General features: G+C 37.8%; 1 protein-coding gene across 1 annotated transcript in view; it reads left to right on the top strand.

Annotated features, from left to right (window-relative positions):
* Positions 1-13,553, top strand: part of LRP1B (LDL receptor related protein 1B) — a 482,733-nt gene that overhangs the window by 287,323 nt on the left and 181,857 nt on the right. Inside the window, exons 35-39 of the mRNA XM_075511235.1 lie at positions 3,266-3,400; positions 3,815-3,944; positions 11,795-11,921; positions 12,076-12,227; positions 12,519-12,643. Of these exons, the coding sequence (XP_075367350.1) occupies positions 3,266-3,400; positions 3,815-3,944; positions 11,795-11,921; positions 12,076-12,227; positions 12,519-12,643 (669 nt within the window). The remainder of the gene's footprint in view (positions 1-3,265; positions 3,401-3,814; positions 3,945-11,794; positions 11,922-12,075; positions 12,228-12,518; positions 12,644-13,553) is intronic.

Below are 13,553 nucleotides of genomic sequence, written 5' to 3'. Positions count from 1 at the left end.
AAGGGAGTTTTCATCTCTCTCTCTGTTATTTTTCAGAGTAATTGGGAAAATAAAACAGGTTTGTGTGATTATAATATTAATAGTGCTACGTGACAGAGACAGCATTGACACACAGATCTGTGAAAATGTCATCCGCTTTTATAAGTGAACAGACTACAACAAAATAAAAGCCAATTGCTTAATCTGAATTCCTATTAGCTTGTTCTGCATGGCATGGGTCTTCAGCAATTGAGTCCTATTGAGAATGTTATGTTTTATTGAGATATGGACAACTTTGATTATTAGCAGAAAGGAACCCGTAAAAATTGCTGTCTCCATAAAATCAGAGCGATTTGTCATTTGGATCATACCATCCGTATCCAAGTGCAAACTGAAACTCAGCAAATGTTGTAGTATTATCTGTATTTGAAACCCAGAGGGATCTTTATTAGTTTAATGAAAATTAATTCTGTGGACATTTTCACACCGTAGAGCACAAGAATATAGATTTTTCTTTTTTTTAAGCTGTCATGAAGTACCTGAAAATCAAAAAATATTCTCCAATGTAATGCATAGAACATAGTGACTGAAAAGTTTTGCATTGGTGTGAATAAATAACCTTTATCGGTACTTCAGGGAAAAAAAAGGTCTGTCTTTTTTTTGCCTTGCAGCATCTTTGAACAATTACATCAAAATGTCATAGTCAATGCATTTTACAGCTATGTTTAATGAAGATTTTATTCAGGATACAAAATGTAGGCAAGTAAGGTGCAGGACTGTAAAAGAATATGAGAATTTTAAGGAAATTATGTGTTAGCTGAGGTTTAATATCAGTGTAAGGTTGGGTAATTATTATCTTTGCATACTCAAGCTGTTAGCAATTACTTTTAAGGATACTTTCTAGAAGCAGTGAACTGCATGTGCTTTGTGAACTTCCTCCAACACAGCAAATATTATTGAGTTTCCCTGATTAGTTCCAGTCCCAAAACTACTTCCATAATTTTTGTTTGTAGAACAGATTCATTCTGCTTAAAAAATCTGGTCATTTTACAGGAACACAACCAACTAAATAAAAATCCAATTTAACTGATGTTAAAATAGTATTCCCTGTAATATTTGTCTTGAAAATGTGTTTTCCTTTATTATTGGGAAGTATTTTTATATGTCTGAAGTTACATCTGAAGATCTCTGTGATTTTGTATGTCCTCACCATCCTTTTTTGTACATGTACATAACCAGTAGTTGCTTTCTACCTGTTTATACTCAGGTCAGGTATAGCGTGTATTAAGGAAAAATGTAGATCATTAACAAAACAAAGCTGTGTCACAAAATACTGCATTTTACAGAAAATAAATTAATGATTTAGATAGACTTTTAATGGTTGTTGTGTGTAACGATGTATTTTAACGTGCTTATCTGGAAGCAAATCCAGGTAATTCAGTTGTTTGAATTTTTGGATTACTGAAAAATACTATTTTAAGAAATAGTCATTTAAGTCTTTAATGTGGGAAAACAGCACTACAAAGTCAATTGTGCTATATACATTAAGATCTGGTCATGGAAGTGAAACCACAGAGATCTCTGTGTTCTTATGACTGAGTTTCTAAGCTGTTATGTAGATCGTTGCTCATGTGGCTGACTTAAATGGTCATAGTATGAATATGAAGTGGTTTGTTTTTATGGAGATAAATTAAATTGGAATACGAAATACATAAATTTCTCTTGTAGAATGTCTTATCCACTTGGTAAACATAATAGATACAATGTTTTTTTTTATTAACTATGTACTTTCAGATAAGACTTCATAGTAATTCTGTGTATCTCATATTCCACTGAAGGGTATTTGGTACACACCTGCACACAGTCATAGATCAGTATCTTATTGTTGAATATATGTGCAGCTAGTGTTAAGATCTGTGTAATTTTTGCACTCATTCGAAATAGGTAGCAAAATACATGGCTCCAGTATGTGATAATCAAACTATATGTTTGGGATACTTGAAGTCAGAGTTTGTCATTTGTTTTATTGTATGCTATTTTTTCCAAATATATTTTGCCAAAATGAGAGGTGGTGTGGCTAGGGTTCTTGAGCATACCAAACTGTTTTGGTCTTGGAATTTACTTTTATCTGTATAAATTTTGTTTATTTTTTTATTCATATATATATATATATATATATATATATAAAAATATATATATGTAATATGTATATATTTGTATACAGAAATATATAAAATATGTATATATATGCATACACACTCTTATGAAATGAAAAGCAGACATATAAAGTATGAAAAAAATGAAGAAGAAAAAAAAGTTATTTATATCTGAGCAATATTTTCCCCAGAGAAAATAGCTCGCTCAGGAGGTCCCCAACTAACAACTTTGAAACCAGAATGTGGGTTGCAGCATGGCTGTGTTGCTAACTCAGAACTCTGTCAATGGAAATACAGAGAATTCTGCTTGAGGGACATCATCATTTTGTTTGCCCCATGTCTTTATCAAGGGTACTTTGCGGCAACAGAGGGGAGTACATGTCTGTGCTTTGGCCACTGCAAATTCTGAGCCTGGCTGATGAGTTTAAATGGCCAGTGAAAGTAGGTTTGTACTCTAGTGGTCCCTCTCTTCAGCCTTATGGACAGCCAACTGCAGCAGAATGGCAGGGAAGACAGCTGAAATGCCTTAAAACACCAAAATGACCCTTAGTGAAAGCTTGTCAGGACATTTAAAATAAAAGATGAACTGTGGATATAGTCAATTTTTTATTCTTTTATCAGTATATCATTCTCAAATGTAACTTTTTTTTTTTACTGGTTAGATTTTTTTTGTACTGCCAAATTTCAATTTGTATGATTACTGAAGGAGAAGACTGTATAGGAAGTTTTACACTGTAGTTTTTCAGACCTTATAAATATTTTGGAATGGTGATTAATAAAATAAAATATTTTCAAACAGGTATCCCATTAGGAAAAAAAAAAAAAAACAAAGCAAGACCACATATTTATTGTCTGATTCTTGACAGGGGTGGTGGCTTCCATCTGTTGTCATGGCCCTATTGTGTTATATGTGCAGTACTAAACAAGCAGTAGAAAACCTAGTTTCTACTTTAATTATTTTTAAAAAAAAAAGGAAAAAGGAATTAAAGATGATAGTGTTGATACCATTCTTTTATTTACTCTGCGACACACTAATAAAGTTATAATTGGCAGTTTTTACAGTTACTGATGTAGATACTTGGACTGAAGGGACTGAATTAATCCAAGAATCCTTACCATGTATATTACAGGAAATGATACAATCTATTGGACAGACATGGGTTTCAACAAAATTAGCAGATCTAAACGAGACCAAACATGGAAAGAAGACATTGTTACAAATGGTTTGGGAAGAGTTGAAGGCATTGCAGTGGACTGGATAGCAGGTAGGGCTTAATCTGCTTCAGGAATTGTCATGATTTCTGACAGTACACTCTTGCGTCTTCAGCTCAAGACTAAGTAACTTGGTTTGCTTTCAGCTCTGATTTCTAATATTCCAAATGTCTAGATATTTTTTCCTGAAGATACCACCACTGTTTTTTTCAGTTTTACTATAGACAGAAAAATTATTTAAATATATTTTAACACTATTTCTTAGATGGACAGTCTCAATGGTGACAACCACGAATACAAGTTTATACTTTAAAACAGAAGGCTGAATAGGACTAGAAATTACAAATATAAGGTACATTTAAGTTAAAAGACAGCAGGTAGTTTCTGGTCCTAACTTACGCACTTAAGATTTAAATACTTTTCAAGTAGTCTTTCTTTTTCCAGTAACTTCAAGGTATTTTTCCTAGGTAACATCTATTGGACGGATCATGGCTTCAACTTAATTGAAGTTGCCAGGCTCAACGGCTCATTCCGATATGTAATTATATCCCAGGGTTTGGACCAGCCAAGATCTATTGCGGTACACCCAGAAAAAGGGTAACATGACTATGGCTACTTGCATTTCTTTGAAATTTTCCATGCTAGCCCTGCAGCTCTTAAATAAGTAAATCGAGGCCTTTGTTCTAATGGATAAGCACTTAATAAAACCCAAAAGGATTGTATTGAAAACTATTGCACTGTAATTAAGCAGAGGTGGAAGGAAGTGTTATACTTATCATATGGTGAGTTTTCTCATTGGTCTCTGTATACATGACATGCTGTACTTTCTTTGCAAAACAGTTTTCATTTTGTAAGACAGTCATTTCAACTGAAGTTTAGACATTGCTTGGAAGCATGCTTTAAATCTGTTCTTAAGTTTCCAGCAAATCCAAGGAAGTCACGTTAGCTAATGAAGACCTTGATGTCATGATGAAATTACAGAACAGTGTAATCCCTGTTTGTTATAAATTCTAGTATCATGTAACATCCCACTACAACAACCAAGGAGATTGCCCAGGGTAGCTGAAAGTAATGTGAGATGAAGCGCCGTGGGTAAGAGCGTAAGGGTTGTCAAAAATGACATCTGTATTCATCCAACTGTTTGCTGGGAGTAGGGACTACACTGCAGCATTAACAGAAATAGAGACCGTTCTGTCCCCTTCCAGCTCCAAAACTATTGTTAGCAGAGCTACAACTAAAACAGAAGCAGGAAATTCTGCAAAGAATTCCCATGTTTTTCCGTGGGAATATGAAATGTACTTTCTGAGGAAAAGGCGTATAAGCAAGAGTCAGTGGATTTAGCTGCTACACTTACCCTGCTAAAACGGAAGCGCTAAACGGCATGTATCAAAATCTTAAAGAAGTATTTGAGCAACTGCCTGCCCCCAAAGCCAGAGATGACAGTATAGCTCATTTTTCCCAGATTCAATCAAATCAGTATCTCACTATTTTCAGGAAAGCAGTCTCTGTACTCAGAGGAGTCCGCAGCCATAGTAGTGAAGAATTCTGACTTCTCACTGGGACCAGATTGATACCAGTGATGCAAAATGCCATTTGGATCTTTGCCATGATTTCTTCTATGAGAATTTAGACATGCTGATCTGTGTATTTTGCAGACTAGAGCATTGCAACTTAATATATTTAAGAATGAAGGTCAAAGCAATAACTGGTTTTATTTTCTGCATAATTTAATAGTTTTTGCCACAAATCATTACGTCTGTGTTCATATAGCACCACTGCTTGCTTGGAAGTATCTGCTAACAGTTTAGGATCAATACTGTTCTTCAGAGTAGGATCTTCTCCAGATCCTAGTCAGGATCTGGCTGAATTAATTATTATATTTTTGTCTTTAACATACCAGAATAGCTGTACTCTTCTGTTAGAAAAAAAAATTAAAAAAAAAAAAAAAAAAAACCAAAAACAACAAAAAAACCCCCAACCTTTTGAAGTAAGTATACAGAAGCCTGATAAAATTCTTCTGACCAGAAGGGTAGACCAAACTTCTTCAAAACAATAGTTAATTTACAGTGTAATTTTCCTCAACATGTATATAATATATTTGTTGTACACATATGCAGATAGGTTTTCACCCCTTACTTAAATCAAAGGAAAGAAAAAGCCCCCATGAAGTCTATGTGGACTAAGTGCAGCAGATGCAGTTACTCTGGAGAATACTTAGATATTAAAATAATATGAATTATATAAATAAAATCCATTCTTTTCAACTAGAAATTGTAAAAAGTGTAATCAACTCTTCTGCAGTATTTGGAGAAGGAAGATGGGTTCTAGCTGAGATCCAGCATTTAACAATTGCTATAGGGAAGAGTAAATGCAGAACCCTTGACAGAATAATATTTAATACTGCTATCGATGGAAAAGTTGTTTTTTTACTAAACTGTGGATTTTTTTTATTTTAATGGCAATATTTTCACATGATGCTTTCTGACTCAACAGTTCCTGGTTTTATTTTACTGAAATGATGTGTGCACATAAGCAGATGAAATAATAGCCAACAATATTAACAAGATTCTTTGGAAACAAACATGTCCTGCTTTGAAGTTAACGGATATTTAGACATGCCACTGAACCGTCTTCTTAGGTCTTAAAATAGAGTAGTGTAATGCCACCAAAAAGCAGATATTAATAAAATGTGGGTAAAATGTAATTTGGAGGAGTTTAAATTTTTGCACTTGAAACAGAAAACAGTAAAGAAGATAAATGTTAAATGTAGAAATGAATTCAGTTGTGAAACATTCCTTAGATGTTTTGATCTTGTTGAGTTTTATAGTTAGTTTTTGGATGTGTTTAGAATGCTTAAGAAAATATGGGAGGATGAGAGGACCACAGATTAGTAATTGTTTTACATGTCTGGTAGAACGGTGTATCTTCTGTGAAAGTAGGTGAGCTTCATCTCTCTCTTTTTACTACTGTGCCACAAAATGATATCTTGAGATGTCTCCAGTCAAAGTTTCTTCATGAGAAGGATAGCAATGTTTTGCTAGTGAAGTACAGGTATACCTTTCTGTGGGAAGATTAAGGCCTTTTTACCCTCTGCGTTATTGTCATATCTCTTTCCCTTTACGAGGCAAAACTTTCAAAGGTATTCTTCCCTCCCCTTGCCCTGACTTCACATTCTTCATTTCTTTTGAAGCTTGAGTTGACAGCTCAAGAATGGAGAGGAAAATAGCAGTTATTAGATCTCGCTGAATCTGCCAGTTATACCAAGATATGAAGAAGCCAGCATTCAGCTGGTTGGTAACATTATTTATTGTTACTAAGGAAAAAGTTAAGAATGCGTAGTCCTGCAAAGGAGTGTCTTTGTCCCTCATCAGCTATACTTATTCATATAACATACACTTGGCTGACTTCCCCCCCCTGCACACCCATTAAAGAATAGTTTTCTGATCAAGCTCAGAATTGTGATTGAAATACGGAGTTATGGTAATACTGAAATAATTCTTAGACTTTGAAGATACTCCTTCAAAAACATTTCATGAATTTCATTTGTGTTTAAGGTTTGGGGTGGGGAATTTAAACTCTGAATTAATTTTTTCCAAATAAGTTTTTGAAAATTGATTCTAGGCCAGCATCAAATTTCTGCCACTTGCATCCCCGTATCAGCTATGTAAATTATATATGGGATAGTTCCGAAATAAGTTGAGTTGTAGTTATTCTAACATTGCAGTATATACACCAAATGTGTCAGTAGCATATTGCTACCTACAAACGTCTGGGAAACAAGTATTTTAGATAGTACTTTCCAGACTTTTTGGGAAGATATGGGAAGACCAAGTTTTTCTAAACTAGTTAATAGTTTATGTAACTTTACAGATAAATATATTTATAATCATTAATGCTCTAAGAGAGTATTAAGTAACTTGCCTGACACTTTTGGCAGCTATTCAGGATTTTCTTTGGAGAATTCTAGATTCATTTGACCTGCTAATTATGTTGGGTTTTGTTTTGTTTTGTTTTGTTTTCTCAGAGTAACTAGTCTAAGGAAAGAGCACAGAATGTTTAATTCAAGTGTATTGAATGCCTGCCTTTCTGTAGTCAACATTTAGTTGATACCTTGTGTTAAGAAGTACCTCTGACTGGATGCCTGAAAGCTAATTCAGTTCTGTTTAGAGGTGCTGTTAGTAATCTGGTTAAAGTTGTATTAAACTTAAGCAGTGATTGCTGATATCCACCTGGTTATTACTGTCTAATTTAACATTTCTAAAACATACTTTTAATTTAGTTAATGTGGCAGTTCAATTTCCTAATATAGTATAAGTTTTATAGTTAGTATTCATATTACTGTTTGTTATATCAAGAAGTATGAGAACCAATTCGGTTTTGCTACAGCCAGAAAGCCCTACAATTAGAGCCAAAGTAAGGGGGACATTCTTTCAGCAGCTAAATTTGATAAACTAATTATAGGATCCATATTTGTTCTCCCTTGTCCCATTTTTATCCCTCTTTATTTCATGTCTCTGCAGTCATCCAATCAAATATAGCTATTTAACAACAGATTGGTATAATGATATCAGCAGACTCAGGGGTAGAACTGGTAAGTAATGCACAGAAGACTTCTGTAATCTTTAAAAACAGACTGATACATACATGCCACACAGAGAAAAACAGTGGAGAATGGTTTTGTATGTTCTGTTCACTTTGTGTACAGCGTATCAATAAACAATGTTTCAGTGTGTTCTCATGAATATTTGCTATGAAAATGCTTCTCTTCAGGCAATTAGTAATATGCTAGACCTCAATTATGTTATCTTAGAAAGAGACGTCTTGCTCAGAATATATATATGATTTTTGTGTGTGCGTTTATACTATATTTTAACACAAATATATATACGTATATGTATTTGTAGACATTTACTTAAAGCTATTCTGTAGGTTACTGTTCAGTAAAGGAAGTGCTCTGTGTAGATTAACTGGCCTCATTTTGCTATACCTAAAGCAACAGATTGAGAAGTAGGAGGTCAAGGCAGAAGTTTGACCTAGCATCTTATTCCGAAATAGTGGTTACTGTGCCAGTAAGTATGCAGTAATGTAAAATTAGATAAGTAAGATGCAGATTCTTCCCATGAGCATTAGGGAGAATAGGAGAAATATTATCTTCCCAAATAAAATCCCTTTGCTTTACCATTTCTCACAGTGCTCCTCGCTGCTTCATATTTAAAACATTTTTAAGTTAGACATACATCTATTGTATTATCACAACATTTGTTAGTAATTAGATGCGAGAGCTTCTGTTCCAGTAGCAATTTTTTCTAATTTGCTTTTATTTTTCCAAGCACAAAGCTGAATTCTTTAAGGAATAGAATTGCATATTGACTGATCGAATACAGTTTTAGGAATTACTTCATACATATCATTTGCAAAAAATCTCTCAACAAAGTGTTCTATGAAACAAGTATTATGATACATTTAATCTCTTGAGATTATTTAGAGACATAAGCCTTATCATGTCTCCTCCATAGACAGGAGGAGCTGGAAGCCGTTGTGCAGCAGGATAGCTGTGACTCAGTCGCCATCACAGAAACGTGGTGGGATGACTCTCTTTAACTGGAGTGCTGCAATGAATGGCTATAAACTCTTCAGAAGGGATAGGCAAGGAAGGAGAGGCAGTGGGGTGGCTCTGTATGTTAGGGAATATTTCAATTGTGTAGAACTCTGCGATTATGATGATAAGGTCGAGTGCTTATGGGTAAGGATGAGGGGGAAGGCCAACAAGGCAGATATCCTGCTGGGTGTCTGTTATAGACCACCCAACCAGGATGAAGAGGCGGATGAAGTATTCTATAAGCAGCTGGCAGAAGTCTCACTATCACTAGCCCTTGTTCTCATGGGGAACTTCAACTTACCAGACGTCTGCTGGAAATAAAACACAGTAGAGAGGAAACAGTCTAGGAGGTGAGGTTCCTGGACGGTGTGGAAGACAACTTCCTGACACAGCTGGTGAGTGAGCCTACCAGGGGAGGTGCCTCGCTTGACCTGCTGTTTACAGAGAAGGACTGGTGGGAGATGTGGTGGTTGGAGGCCATCTTGGGCTTGGCGACCATGATATGACAGAGTTCTTGATTCGTGGCGAAGTAAGGAGGGGGGTGAGCAAAACCACTATCATGGACTTCTGGAGGGCAGACTTTGGCCTGTTCAGGACACTGGTTGAGAGAGTCCCTTGGGAGACAGTCCTGAAGGGCAAAGGGGTCCCGGAAGGTTGGGCATTCTTCAAGAAGGAAGTCTTAAAGGCACAGGAGCAGGCTGTCCCCATGTGCCGTAAGACGAACCAGCAGGGAAGATGACCGGCCTGGCTGAACAGGGAGCTTTTGCTAGGACTCAGGAGAAAAAGGAGAGTTTACCACTTTTGGATGAAGGAGCAGACAACTTAAGAAGAGTACAGGGATCTCGTGAAGTCATGCACAGAGAAAATTAGAAAAGCAAAAGCCCAGCTAGAATTCAATCTGGCCACTGTTGTAAGAGATAATAAAAAATGTTTTTACAAATACATTAACAACAAAAAGAGAGCCAAGGAGAATCTCCCTCCTTTATTGGATGCAGGGGGGAACATTGCCACCAAGGATGAGGAAAAGGCTGAGGTACTTAATACCTTCTTTGCCTTCGTCTTTAATAGTCAGACCGGTTATCCCCAGGGTATTCACCCCCCTGAGCTGGAAGACGGACGGGGAGCAGAATAAACCCCCCATAATCCAGGAGGAAGCAGTTAACGACCTGCTGCACCACCTGGACACTCACAAGTCTATGAGGCTGGATGGGATCCACCCAAGAGTACTGACGGAGCTGGTGGAGGAGCTTGCCAAGCCACTCTCCATCATTTATCAGCAGTCCTGGTTAACTGGGGAGGTCCCAGTTGACTGGAGGCTTGCCAATGTGACACCCATCTACAAGAAGGGCCAGAAGGAGGATCCGGGGAACTACAGGCCTGTCAGCCTGGCCTCGGTACCGGGGAAAATTATGGAGCGGTTCATCTTGAGTGTGCTCAACAGGCATGTCCAGGTCAACCAGAGGATCAGGCCCAGCCAGCATGGGTTCATGAAAGGCAGGTCCTGCTTGACCCAACCTGATCTCCTTCTACGACCAGGTGATCCGCCTAGTGGATGAGGGAAAGGCTGTGGATGTTATCTATGTGGACTTTACTAAAGTCGTTGACACTGTCTCCCAGAGCATTCTCCTAGAGAAGCTGGTGGCTCATGGCTTAGGCGGGTGTAGTCTTCGCTGGGTAAAAAATTGGCTGGATGGCCGAGCCCAGAGAGTTGTGGTGAATGGAGTTAACTCCAGTTGGTGGCCGGTCACAAGCGGTGTTCCCCAGGGCTCAGTATTGGGGCCAGTCTTGTTTAATATCTTTATCAATGATCTGGACGAGGGGATCGAGTGCACCCTCAGTAAGTTTGCAGATGACACCAAGTTGTGCAGGAGTGTTGATCTGCTCGAGTGTAGGCAGGCTCTGCAGAGGGACCTGGACAGGCTGGATCGATGGGCCGAGGTCAACTGTATGAGGTTCAACAAGGCCAAGTGCCGGGTCCTGCACTTGGGTCACAACAACCCCATGCAACGCTACAGGCTTGGGGAAGAGCGGCTGGAAAGCTGCCGGGCAGAAAAGGACGTGGGGGTGCTGGTTGACAGCTGCCTGAATATGAGCCAGCAGTGTGCCCAGGTGGCCAAGAAAGCCAACAGCATCCTGGCTTGTATCAGGAATAGCATGGCCAGCAGGAATAGGGAAGTGATTGTGCCCCTGTACTCAGCACCGGTGAGGCCGCACCTCGAATACTGTGTTCAGTTTTGGGCCCCCCACTACAAGAGGGACATTGAGGTGCTGGAGCATGTCCAGAGGAGGGCAACGAAGCTGGGGAAGGGTCTGGAGCACAAGGCTGATGGGGAGCGGCTGAGGGACCTGGGGTTGTTTAGCCTGGAGAAAAGGAGGCTGAGGGGAGACCTCATCGCTCTCTACAACTCCCTGAAAGGAGGTTGTAGCGAGGTGGGGGTCGGTCTCTTCTCCCAAGTAGCTAGCAATAGGACAAGAGGAAATGGCCTCAAGTTGCGTCAGGAGAGGTTTAGATTGGATATGAGGAAAAATTTCTCTACTGAAAGGGTGGTGAAGCAATGGAAGGGGCTGCCCAGAGAGGTGGTGGAGTCACCATCCCTGGAGGAGTTGAAAAAATGTGTAGACGTGGCACTCTGGGACATGGTTTAGTAGGTATGGAGGTGTTGGGTTGACAATTGGACTAGAGGATCTTAGAGGTCTTTTCCAACCTTAATGATTCTATGATTCTATGTTTTTTAAATACCTATTTAACAGTAACGGTGCATTTTGTTTGCAACTGAAGTACAGTATTACATATTTTCAACTCTTATTTTGATGCTAAATTTAATTGGTAATTTCTACAACATTTTAGGTATTTATTTTGGACAGAGTGGGGACAGACTCCTTGCATAGGCAAGGCACACTTAGATGGGTCTGAGAAGGTTGTGCTTGTGAGCCTGGGGATTGCGTGGCCTAATGGGATTTCCATCGACTATGAGGTTAGTTCCTCTGTCTTCCAGTATATGTTAAAATGTACAGTATTTGTTATGTTTCATTAAAGACAGCTGGTCTTCCACTTTGATGTAATCTTAATAACTCTTAATTAAATACTTGGACAAGACTGTTGATGTTTCCTTTAAAATTAATCTTTAGGAAAATAAATTATATTGGTGTGATGCTCGTACCGACAAGATAGAAAGAATTGACCTTGAGAGTGGAGGGAATCGGGAGATTGTGCTGTCAGGGAGCAATGTGGATATGTTTTCAGTCGCGGTGTTTGGAGCTTACATCTACTGGTCTGACAGGTAATTTATTTTTCATAAGTATTTGAGTCTCAAAATGTTATTTCAGTGCCAGGTGCTTCACCTTTGTAGGATTAGCCATTCCTTAGCAAGGTCACAGAATGGATCGCAGAAAGCTATGCAATTTCCAAAGAAAGGACATTTCTGATGCTGAAAGCTAAAGCATATCAGTGTCATAGGTGAGAACAGGTTTCTTCACCTTCTGTTAGGTGAACTCTCCACTGCCCTTCAGTCATTTGTTTGGTGTGAATTAGTTGAGGATTGTTGATGAGACATCTTCAACTTTTTTGGCAGAGCACATGCAAATGGCTCTATTAGAAGAGGCCACAAGAATGAGGCCACGGATGCTGTGACCATGAGGACTGGCCTTGGAATAAACCTGAAGGAAGTGAAAGTCTTTAATAGAGCACGAGAGAAAGGTTGGCTGTTCTTAAGGATGCTATTAATTGTTTTAATATCACCTGCTACTTTTTATGTATATTAAAGCATACCAAAGTTAAGTAATCACTGATTTTATCTCCACTTTTTACCCTTGAAGTATTTTTTTTAAGCTAAAATTAATGTGCTAAAGAAAACATGTAGTACAAATTCTACTAAAATTCTTCTGAGTGTTTTAAGGAGAAAATCTAAAACCAAAACACTTCCTATCATTCCAGGTTTGGTGGGTTTTGGTTGGTTGTTTTTTTTTTTTTTTTAAAGCAAGGGTTTTTTTAAAAAAACAAAACAAAACAAAAAAAACAGTCTTAGGAATGAGAGGGACCTTGAACTGTGCTTTAAAGAGCAGTATTCTCAGGCAGTCTCAGATTTCTGTTGGAAAGCAAACCAGAATGTTTTTCCACAGCTAGAAATTCCCAGCCTCTGTGTCTCAAACATTTATTTTCTGAAATTACTTGGTTTTGAGTCCTAGTTTTTTATATGTGGGAAGAGACCTTGTAAATAATTGGATTTTCTTTGTATTAAAATTGTTTAGCAAATTCAAGAGACAAAAGTTATCATATACTCTCGGTGATTTATGGTATCAATGGTTAAATTTTATTCTCCACTACCTGACTAAGAATAATCTTGCTTTTAGCTATCTTTTTCCTCCTAAAATTCTGGGTTTGAAGAGACCTTGAAAAACTTGTTTCAGTGAGCAAAGGTGGTTACAAGTCTACGAAAATGATGATGATTTCCTCAGAACAAACTGCTACCAGGCAATCCAGACAAAATTTTCTACAAATGTACTCAGAAAGAGAGGAAAAAAATTTTACTGTAATACAAGATAAACTTTTTACTACAAATATTTCTCTGGTGTTGTTAGCTCTCAAAAGTTGCTTTAATCACAGCATT

The sequence above is a fragment of the Mycteria americana genome, chromosome 9, assembly GCF_035582795.1.
Source record: "Mycteria americana isolate JAX WOST 10 ecotype Jacksonville Zoo and Gardens chromosome 9, USCA_MyAme_1.0, whole genome shotgun sequence".
In the NCBI taxonomy this organism is placed as follows: Eukaryota; Metazoa; Chordata; class Aves; order Ciconiiformes; family Ciconiidae; genus Mycteria; species Mycteria americana.
Note: the sequence above shows the minus strand (reverse complement) of the source record. Positions and strands in the feature narration are given on the sequence as shown.